Here is a 12,126-nt window from a genome sequence, read left to right as displayed (position 1 = left end):
AGGCTTAAAATATGTAATACACAGAAGGGTTAGTTGTAACACAGTGTTACAACTAAGCCTCCAAATTTACAATGATAATCAAATGAAAACGGAGCCACACAACTTTTCAGGTTTGAGTATACTTTTAACTTTGTTGGACATTCATAAACAATGTTGGAATTTAAAATGTTTAAACTTTAGTGTAACATGAATGATAACTTGTTTATTTATTAAAAATATGACCTGTTTTTAATGCAAAAAAACACTTTACATTTTTATTTTAAGCTCATTTGTATTATTATGACTGTTATTATTATTATTAATAATATACTGTTGTTATTATTATTAATAATACTAATTGTACATGCAGCTGCCACACACAAATCCAATTTAATTGCTATTACAATATTTTATAATTGTATTTATTATTATTTATCGCAAAACTGTGCAGCCCTTTTCTATGTCTCCATCCATGATATTGATCCACAATAGAAGGATGATTGGATGAGGGATGGATGTATGGATATCTGTCTATAGAGATGCACAAACAATATCAAACTATTCAAATAAAATAGTACTGAATTATGTGTGTTACACACAAGTGTTACAACTAACCCCTCTGTCTGTTACAATTAACCCCGCATATGGGGTACGTTGTAACATTTGCACTTCTGTCACTTTCAGTGTAACTGTACAAAAATGGTAGGTCCTAGAAAAAAAACTTTACGTGTTCATTTGTAGCAGAGATGTGTATGTTGCTTGTGTAAAAAATATTAATCTAACCTAATTATTTTTAAATTAATTGAGCCAAAACCAAAATGCGTTAGGTTGTGCCCCGCTCTCCCCTAAATAAAGATATGATGGAATTTAGCTTGTCCCGTAGATGGTCTGCTTGCGTGCTTCATCTGCTTGATCTGTTTCCTAGCTAGAGAAGCATTTAGTCTTTCCGCTTGCAAATTCCGCCATGTAAATAGCGAATCCGCCATGGCGTGAGTCCAACTGGCTTTAAAAGGGAATGGAAGATGAGACTCTGATTGGTTTATTGCACGTTACGCCCAAAACACAGCCATTACTCATCCAGAGAATAGGAACATCCCTTTTAGGCCATGCACCGGGAACGTCGACCATTTTTCCCGTCGTTAAACTAGCAAAAGTGGATTCGGACACGCTCTAAGTGCACTGGTGCCATGCGCTTTATTGCTAAAATAGGGCCAATAGTGTATGATTTTTAAGTTGGAGTTTTGACATGCGTCTCAGATTGTGAATACTAAGAGGTGTTTTGTACTCAACAATCCACTGCCGGTTCACTCTGGACCCACTCTACTGGCCTCGAGGGTACGAGCAGCATGGCAATGGCACACATGCGCATATGCCAGCACCCGAGGCAGGTCAGCTCAGAATGAAGGCTCCTGTTAGCCATGTAATATGTCACTGCAATATGTGCTCACATTTGTAACAGAGAATAGACTAAGTCATGGACGACAGCTCTCCCCATAGGCGCTGAGTAACTGGAGGATTTGTCACAAATACATCCAAAAAAAGCATTCCTTCTGACTGTCACTTCAGAAAACTAAACAAGCACATTGCAGCTGGAGGGAAATGGAAATTCAGGGAGTCACAGTCTTTCAGAAAATTGCATGTTTTGAGTCTAACATTAAATATTGTTCATTCTTTCCTTTTACCTATTGTGCCCATGTGGCAATGCTAGGCCTACTAGCTATGTCTTTGGCAATGATACCAGAGATGTCTGTGACAAATTAGGAACACCTTCAATTTTTTAGATAATGCAATTATCTAATCAACCAATCACATGGCAGTTGCTTCAATGCATTTAGGGGTGTGGTCCTGGTCAAGACTATCTCCTGAACTCCAAACTGAATGTCAGAATGGGAAAGAAAGGTGATTTAAGCAGTTTTGAGAGTGGCATGGTTGTTGGTGAGTATTTCACAATCTGCTCAGTTACTGGGATTTTCACCCACAACCATTTCTAGGGTTTACAAAGAATGGTGTGAAAAGGGAAAAACATCCAGTATACGGCAGTGCTGTGGCCTACAATGCCTTGTTGATGCTTGAGGTCAAGCTGATAGAAGAGCAACTTTGACTGAAATAACCTCTAATTACAACCGAGGTATGCAGCAAAGCATTTGTGAAGCCACAACACGCACAACCTTTAGGCGGATGGGCTACAACAGTAGATGACCCCACCTGGTACCACTCATCTCCACTACAAATAGGAAAAAGAGGCTACAATTGGCAAGATTTCACCAAATTGGACAGTTGAAGACTGAAAAAAATGTTGCCAGTTCTGATGAGTCTCGATTTCTGTAATGGTAGAGTCAGAATTTGGCGTAAACCGAATGAGAACATGGATCCATCATGCCTTGTTACGACTGTGCAGGCTGGTGGTGGTGGTGTAATGGTGTGGGGGATGTTTTCTTGGCACACTTTAGGTCCTTTAGTGCCAATTGGGCATCATTTAAATGCCACAGCCTACCTGAGCATTGTTTCTGACCTTGTCCATCCCTTTATGGCCACCATGTACCCATCCTCTGTTGGCTACTTCCAGATAATGCACCATGTCACAAAGCTTGAATCAATTCAAATTGGTTTCTTGAACATGACAATGAGTTCACTGTACTAAAATGGCCCCCACAGTCACCAGATCTCAACCCAATAGAGCATCTTTGGGATGTGGTAGAACGGGAGTTTCGTGCCCTGGATGTGCATCCCACAAATCTCCATCAACTGTAAGATGCTATCCTATCAATATGGGCCAACATTTCTAAAGAATGCTTTCAGCACATTGTTGAATCAATGCCACGTAGAGTTAAGGCAGTTCTGAAGGCGAAAGGGGGTCAAACTCAGTAGTAGTATGGTGTTCCTTATAATCCTTTAGGCAAATGTGTGTGTGTGTGTGTGTGTATATGCAGTATATATATATATATATATATATATATCACCCATGTTTTTTGTATGTTTAACATTTGAATCGAATAATAGTGTGTTCTTAAATACACATTTCTCCTACTTTCATTGGGATTCAACAATGAATTGAACATTAATATATTTAGCTTTTTTCTCCTACATTGAGTCATTAGGCTTCAACAATGAATTGAACATGAATGCTGTCAAAAAAAAAGAGTAATTTGTTTGTGTTCGACTTGAATTAGAATGATGAGAGATCCATGGACAAACAAAAGCGCATAATGAGGAACATAAATGAAAATGACCCCCAGGAAAGTGACGAAAAGACGACAACACAAATCTTGGAGTGTGTGGGACAATCAAAGCTGACAGGGAGAAAATGAGGGTGTCTCCAGTAAACACGCAATCCCGGTCCGCAACTCTGCTTTGTTTCGTCCCCTGCATCCAGACACCGAGAGCGCTGGCATTTTCATAAACGGCTCAAACGTTTCTTGTTCTGATTGCACCGAGACTGACAAACAAGCTAAAGCAGATCCAACATACCTTTTTTTTTTTTTCCTCTTCAACCCCATTTTTTTCTCTCTTTTCATCTAGCCTGTCTTCTTCTGCCAGACTGTGAGGCTGTTTGTGACAGCTTTGTCTGTGTAGTCTTCAGTTTAACCGATCCTTGTGGACACCTAACTCAATATCACTGGTTTCTTTCTTCCTCAGATGTGCTGCCAGCAGACTTTTCAGTCCCTGAAACAGACTTTTTCAGTTCAAAGAAAGTAGCAATTGATTGCTTCCTGGCCTTGTTTTGTCTTCGATGTCATTCTGCAATGACTTCAGGATTATTCATTGTGTGTGATTGAAAGCAGCCTGTCAAAAGCTAGCCTGCTCAACGCTAACAGAGAAAGAGAGAGACAAGCTTTACCTGTGGGGTTAAATGGCCGTTTTAAAATTGTTCACCCAGACTAAATTCTCTTCAATGTATCCATTACTTTTCCTGTATCTACTTTTATCTGCCTTCACCATGTGCGTGCCACTTTTCATGATTAGGAAACAAGTAATAATATGGAAAAAAAAAATAAAAAGAAAAAAAAAATAATATATATATATATATATATATATATATATATATATATACATATATATATATCTCTGTAAGAACTGAATATCTGTAAGGTGTCAGAGTTATGTTTAGTTCTTGTGATTCTGTTTCTTGTGTTTTGAGAGTACACAAAGTTTCACACACTATTTAGTTCACCCAAAAAATTCTGTCAACATTTAACCTGCATTTAAACAATTTTGGCGTAATACTAATAAACAATCATATCATTGCCCATTTTTCATTGAGTTAAATCGCATATAGATAAAAAAAAGCCTGCTCTAGTGTATACTATTTCCCATTGAATACTCCCAAATTACACACTAAATATTGTGCACTTATACTATGCACTCGACTGTCTAGTGTTTGCATTTTATATGGTTATTTTGTCATCGGACATGTGAGTCTAATTCTATGGACCTTACAGTATATTTTTTCCCCTTTTCTCACAATTGCGAAATATAAAGTATAATACACATCTCGCAATTTTGACTTTTTATCTCAGAATTGTGTGTTATAAAGTCAAAATTGCGAGATATAAACTCACAATTGTGAGAAAAATAGTCAGAATTGTGAATTTAATGTAACAAATAGGCAGGGACGAAGCATAGAGAGAATCCACAAGCTAGCACTACTTTAATAATAATAATCATATTAATACTAACCAATAATCCAGGGCAAACAAAGAAACGAGAGGAACATGAAACAGCAATACTGCAATAAGCTACAAGCAAACAACGACGACCAACAACAGCTAAAGCACTAAAGCGCTAAAGAGGTTTAGGCCCTGTTTACACGAGAACGCTCGTGGGTGAAAACGTAAAAATATTTTTTTTGATTGGATGTGCCTTTCGTTTACACGGCGACGGTGTTTTTGGGGCTTAAAAACGGCAAAAAGTGAAACCACCCTCTGCAATGGAAATCTTTAAAAAGCTCCACCATCGCAAAAAAACGCAAAAGTCTGCTTGAGAGTGAAGGTTGTATCCAGGCTCGCAGACTTGGTGTTGTTGTGGGGCAGTGCTCGACATTGCCACCTAGCTGCCTGGAGTGCATACTACATTGAATTTCACACACTTTTGCATCACCATATGCACGCGGATTTCCTACCCAAAACACTCGTCTAAACGCAGAATAAAAAGTGATAACGCAACGCCACTTTTGCGTTTTCTCTTCAGAATCGTTTCCGTGTAAACATAGCCTTAAACACACAGGCAAACAAGAAAACAAGGGGGCGGGGCTTATTAGAAACTCCTGGAGAGATTCATGGTGCGTTCACGGGCTACAGAAAACATGATATTTTCTACTTGTGAACTGGTATTTACCAGTGTGTTGCATTCAAGTGCTTTTGTTGTCGTAATGTGGTAAAAAGATGGAGATCCAGACCTGTTATTTAGCTAAAACTATTTTAGATTGCTTAAGTCATCTGCTACAGCAAGAAAACTATTTATCAAAACTCAAACGTTAAATAATAAGCTGTATTTATTCTCAACAATGAATAGTACATATTTTTACCATTCATGACTCTTGCGTTGCTCTCCACCATTTTGAAATGGTCAAAGGTTATCTCATCTCGGCAATTTGTGCATCAAAATATTCTTCGAGCTGCCCAGTGGAAAATACCAGAGGTGGGAGTAAGTCACTAAATGCAAGTCTCAAGTCAAGTCCAAGTCTTAACATTGCAAATCAAAGTCAACTCAAGTCATTCTGTTGTAAGGGTCAAGTCAAGTCATGCTCTTTGTCAAGTCAAGTCGCAACTTAGTCATCAAGGCTTGTTTTACACATTTTTTTTTTTTTTAACTCTGGGACTTTTAGATATTTAAATTTATTTACCATAGCACATGAACGTACCATACTAAACTTAACGGGGAACTGCTAACATGGGAGGGGAACACAGATGTGAATCATGACATTTATATCGCGCAATTCTAACTTTATAACACACAATTCTGACTTTATCTCCCAATTGTGAGAAATAAAGTCAGAATTGCAAGATATAAACTGGCAATTGTGAGATAAAAAGCTACAATTATCTTTTAACCATGTTTTATCCTGTGGCGGAAACAAGCTTCCATTTAATACCCCTTCCCCTTTCACTGTGTAATTAATGTGTAAGGGAAGCTGCGACAGTTCAGAGCAGTACAAAACATTCCACATGTTTTGTCAGTTAATTAAGTGCATCGTGAAGCCTATTTTTTTTTCCTTTGTGGAATTTTCTGCGTAAACACCATTTGCACTATTTATACTAAAAATGGCATAGAATAGTACTCGAGTACACAACTCAGTTTTAAGCTGAAATAGTGAAATGCAAGAAAGAGTTATTACCCAGTATTTTGAGCTCTGCGCTGGAGTAGATGCTTCCATACTTGTTCTCGGCGATGCACTGGTACATTCCAGAATCAGCCTGCTGTAGTCTGTGAATGATAAGCTCCCCATTCACCATTTCCACTCTGCTCTGTGGGGAGACGAGAATCGCTTTAGAACCACGTGTTCACCTGCCAGGCTGCTCCTCAAAGCACACTTAATGTCAATTACACCTCTGCCAAAGTGAATGCAGTATGAGATCTTTAAAATTCACAAGTGATTTGTCATTATAGTACCACTTATTGATATGATGCATTAAACAACAGTTAGTTCTGGTTCTCAAATCTGATCGGGCAGCATTGCAAGAGTGCAAGAGTTATAAAAATCTTGAGATATTTCACAGTTTGTATAATTTCTGTGTTCACAGGGTTCCAGATCGGAGTATGTGAGTGGTGCGGAGTAGATTTGGAGTTGTGTGATTTTGAGAGAGGAGCATTTAAAAAAAATAAATAAATAAATCTCACCAATTTATTTGATAAAAAATCCGGAAAAAAAATAATAATATTGTTAAATATTATTAGATTTAAAAATAACTGTTTTCTATTTTAATATATCTTAAAATGTAATTTATTCATGTGATGGAAAAACTGAATTTTCAGCAGCAGTAACTACAGTCTTCAGTGTTACATGATCTTTCAAAAATCATTCTAATGTTCTGATTTAGTATCAGCCATCATTGGTGATAAATTAATGGTTCTTATTATTAATGATGAATATATAGTATATATATATATATATATATATATATATATATATATATATTTATTTTTTCTTTTGTGGAAACTGCTACATATTTTTATTCAGGATTCTTTGATGAAAGACATATTTTTTTATAATATTATAAATGTCTTCACTGTCACTTTTTGTTGTTGATGCATTCTTGTTGAATACAAAATATAATAATTAAAAAAAAAATTACTCACCCCAAACTTTTGCACGATAGACTATCATGGTTTCCTCAAAAATATTTTACAACATTGATAATAATCAGAAATGTTTCTTGAGCAAAATAAATCAGCATATTATAATGATTTCTGAAAGATCATGTGACACTGAAGACTGGATCAAACACAGGAATAAATTTAAATATATTTAAAAAAAAAAAAATTTTATCAAATGAATGCAGCGTTGGTGAGCAGAAGAGACTTATTTCTATAACATTCTAAAATCTTTTTCAAAACGTTTGACCAGTAGTCTGTAAAGCAAGAGTGTATGCGGACATGTTCAATGGTACCATGCTAACAATGTGTTGGCTAAGCATTTGTGAGTGCTTGTGTAAGGTATGTTTCTAGCCTTGAGCAAAACTTTCCATTTGAGAAACAATTGAAAAATTAAACAGTTCTCAGAGATTTCTCTTTCCCATGAGCTCTCTCTCTCTCCATGTGTGTGTGTACCTGCGTGCTGAGCGGTTCTCCGTTGCGCAGCCAGCGATACGTGGGCCTGGGCTTTCCAGTAGCTCGACACTCCCAATGGAGCTGCTCTCCGCTGTCCAGTTGAGTGTCATTTATCATGCTGATCCACTGCGGCTGAGCTGTGCCAGGAACATGGAGAAGACAAGGAACATTTGCAAGATCAGGGCTTAAAAATAAGCATTTTTCTCCTTCAGATTTCTACTTGCCATGTTGTAATTTCCAAAACTGATGTTTCACAAAAAACAAGCAAAAAAACAACAACAACAAACCATTCAAAAGTGTATTTCACAATAAATCAATCAATATTAACTTGCTTGGACAATTATAGACAGTCGCCTAAGTTGGCGCCATTTTATTAGTTCATGCACACCCTTTCTTGGCTCATATTATGTCGATCCTGGAATAACATTCCTGTCGGAAAAAATTGAATTCTAACCCTATCCCTAAACCTAACCCTACCCATAACTTATTCCAAAAATATTAGATAAATGATAGGTGGTTATAGGTGAATAACAGTAATGTTGAAGCACCTAATACTTGATGTAAGGCTAAACTTGACATAAACTGTAAACTTGTCCTTTAAATCTGATTGGTTGATTGGAATGTTGTTCCAGGATCAACAAAGGTGTTGATCCAGGAACATGTTGTATGTGAAATCACAGTCACCATACAACACAATGCTCATTTTACCATTTTTTGGTACCGTTGTACCGTTTTCATAGCATCGTACCCGTTTTCTGTTTCACCCACCCTTCTCATTGAAGCTTTTCTTTTTTTCTGAACTTTTCTCTGCACTTTAGAACTAATCATCTCTTTACCTACTAGAACAACCCGGTCTCACCCCAAGACGTCATATAACTGACGTTTTGGGACGTCTTTTGACCATACGTCAATATTCGCCTTTTTAGGGCCCCCTTAAACGTCGGTAGATGAGGTTATGGGATCCTAACTCTACCCCATACCTAAACCTAACCCTAAACCTAACCCGTCACCTAACTGACGTTAAAGGTAAAGCGTCAGCTGTATGACGGCCCGGGATCGCCATCTACCGACGTTTAAGGGGGCCCTAAAAAGGCTGATATTGACGTATGGTCAAAATACGTCCCAAAACGTCAGTTATATGACTTTTTGGGATGAGACTGTGTTAACTAGAAACCAATACAGATTCCTAAATCAACAACATCCAATGCTCCCATTTATGTTTAATAACTATATAAAAAACAGTGCTGACATCAAACTGTTGCTCCAACTGTTCCTACACCATAAAACTTTGTTAACATAAAGGCCAGCTGCAGTTTAGGGATAGCCTGGGTCGCATTGTCCTTCTGCAGAATGAATATGTATGAAAGGAACAGTGGGGAGTGTTTTCATTAGGAATGATGAGCAGCAAAGTTCTGAGAGCAGTGGACCTTTAGTACCCAGCATGCACAGGAAAGTCTTTGCATTTCATCTGAGAATTTTTTTTTTACTAATTAAACACATTTACTAATTTCTTAAAATGATTATTTTCAGTGATTAAGAATAAAAATAGTCATTAAAACTATGAAACCACACACATGGAAGTATATTAATTATTTATTGAATACTAGATCCCTAAGTCTAAGTGATTATTTTTAAAGCAAAATTTACCAATATTTTGAGTTATACTATTAACATCAATGATACTGTATCTCAAATCAAGTTCATTTTTAAAGAGAAATGCATTATTACTTTTGGAAGCAATCCGACTTAAAGGTGGGTAGGCAATTTCGGAGCGGCTAGCAATAGCTTTGAAAGCATTAGATCCCACCCTCCCTTCAGAGCTCTTTAGTCACACCTCATTCAAAACACATGAACGCACAGGTCGTACACAGCCGGGGTAGATTCAGCGAAGTGTGAAGAGGACGTGAACAGCTCTCGGTGGAACGTCAAGGGTTGTTATCTTGTAATTACAGTTACAACATACAACAAAAGCTAATTTTTTAGTATCTTTTTAAGATAGTTTATAAAGACAGTTCACTTCGTATATACAGACAGGAGCCATCTTGGGAAAACAGTCACAAGAAGTCAAACCATGAACAACGTGCCAAGTGAGGTGAACTTCTGAACTGTATAAACGGCGTTCGTGGTTTGACTTAGAGTCTGTTTTCCCAAGATGGCTCCTGTCTGTATACACGAAGTGAACTGTCTTTATAACGTATATTCTTATTAAACAGTCTGTACACTTACAAAGTTCTCATTGATTCGTTTTGCATGTACAGACCCTCATTATGTTACTGGGTTAGTCTGGGGCTATTTTGAGCCATGTTAGTTGTGTAAACTAGCGATTTCATTTTACTTAGTAAATGCCCCCATCACTAGCATTATACGCTAAACAGTTTTTAGAGATAAAACTCTTTACATTCGACTATCATGAAAACAAATCTCAGAGAGCAGTTGACTAGGTACCAATGTTTTATTAGACCATATTTTGAACATATTTGGTTTCTTCGATGTTTAATATTCCTTGATTCTGTGCTTCCATGACTTTTTATCAATAACCGTACCCACTTTTGTAGCTGGTGATTAGTGCTTTATTGTCTATATGTGATTATTGCTGTGTTCTTATTTATTCATTGTGCAGCACTTTGGCCAACTTCTGTTTTTTTTTTTTTTTTTTTTTTTTAATTTGCTATATAAATGAACTTTGGATTGTATTGTATGTTAAAAAAAAATCAGAACACACTACAATCCAAACAGCGACATGTTCAAAAAACTCAGAACACTATAGGATCTGCATAGCAACCTGCTTAAAACACCCTACAAATCAAACAGAAAAATGCTAAAACACATAGGAGACCCTAGCACTGGGATGTCCAAACTCGGTCCTGGAGGGTCACTGTCCTAAACTCAAGTTCATGGAAGTTTCGAGTATGCCTTGTAAGACCTTGATTAGCTGGTTTAGGTGTGTTTAATTGGAGCTTGAGCTAAACTTTGTAGGGGAATGGCCCTCCAGGTCCAGGAATAGACACACCAGTCCTCGCAACTGCATATCAACATGCTAAAACACCCAGCAAACCAAATAGCACAATGCTAACATAAAAAAAAACATGACCCCCCCTAGCATCAAATGGCACTAGGCCAACAGTAAAACACTATGATTGCATCACCCCCAGAACACTCAAGCAGCATAAAAAAGGCTAAAAACCTGTGACACTCTAATTTTAAGATTTATTTGGCTTAGCATTACAAAGATAATTGGAGAAAAGTAAAGAGCTATGTCATAGCATATTCTTTGTAGCAAAAATCACTTAGTCTACACATGGCAGCAGGTCACCTCTCTGTTGAAATATCACTCTAGTTGATTTGTCTACTTTACAGAGCACGTTGTGTCCTTTTCGATAGGTTGAGCGAAAGGGAGAAGGAAGAGAGAAAAGGTGCAGGTAACCTCTGGCAAAGACATGGCCTCCTTGAGTTATAGCTCTCGGACATGGTGGTAAAACTTACCATGCCACCATTCCTCACTCCAGACCCACAGCTAGGACAATAACGTCAGGTCGCAGCCTCGAAGAGGATGTACACCCCTACCCTTTGATGGATTCTGATTCGTTGCTCACCCAGGGCATGCATACTGATCTGCGGCAGCTTCTGCATGTGACATATTCACATAAGCTACGACAGACGGCTTACCCGCTCTGAGAGAAAACCTCGCTGAAGGCAAGCCTTCAATCATATCTTGTCGAAAAAAGGGATTGCAGACTGAATTGGGTGTATGTAAATTGTAAGAGTAGACATGTGTCTGAATACAGTTTGCTGGTAAGGCACGCAGTAGCTGTGTAACCTTCATCCAAGAGCATTTTGAAGTTTGATAGGGGATTGAAGTTTGGGCCAAAGTACAAAAAAAGAAAGAAAAAGAGAATGCTTTTAATAGCAAACATTGTATACTGAACTTTTGTAACTTTTTTCACCTTTATATTCAAAGTTTCATGCACTTTTCTTGGAGTTTTCTAGGACTTTTCTTGCATACCATTATTTCCGAATATCATTCATCATGACAGACCAAAAGGAGAACTCTGGCGCAAATTGAATCTTTGGTCTAGTTACACATTGGTGCCTAGTCGACCATTCTCTGAGATTTGTTTTCATGATAATCGAATGTAAAGAGTTTTATCTCTAAAAACTGTTTAGTGTATAACGCGAGTATATGGGGGCATTTAATAAGTAAAAAGAAATCGCTAGTTAATACCACTAACAAGGCTCAAAATAGCCCCACTCTAACACAGTTACATAATGAAGGTCCCTACATGCAAAGCGAAGCATCGAGAAATTTGTAAGTGTGCAGACCGTTTAATAAGAAGATACTTTATGAAGACAGTCCACTTCGTGTATACAGGCAGGAGCCAT

At 37.5% G+C, this 12,126-nt stretch overlaps 1 protein-coding gene across 5 annotated transcripts in view; it reads right to left on the bottom strand.

Annotated features, from left to right (window-relative positions):
* The window catches only part of cntn5 (contactin 5), a 347,671-nt gene that overhangs the window by 66,993 nt on the left and 268,552 nt on the right, over positions 1–12,126 (bottom strand). For all 5 annotated transcript variants that reach the window (XM_089135349.1, XM_089135350.1, XM_089135353.1 and 2 more), the window contains 2 exons: positions 7,747–7,883; positions 6,314–6,443 (listed from right to left, as the gene is read on the bottom strand). In XM_089135349.1, the coding sequence (XP_088991475.1) occupies positions 6,314–6,443; positions 7,747–7,883 (267 nt within the window). The remainder of the gene's footprint in view (positions 1–6,313; positions 6,444–7,746; positions 7,884–12,126) is intronic.

Source organism: Pimephales promelas, chromosome 10, assembly GCF_988280905.1.
Source record: "Pimephales promelas chromosome 10, fPimPro1.hap1.1, whole genome shotgun sequence".
Lineage (NCBI taxonomy): Eukaryota > Metazoa > Chordata > Actinopteri > Cypriniformes > Leuciscidae > Pimephales > Pimephales promelas.
Note: the sequence above shows the minus strand (reverse complement) of the source record. Positions and strands in the feature narration are given on the sequence as shown.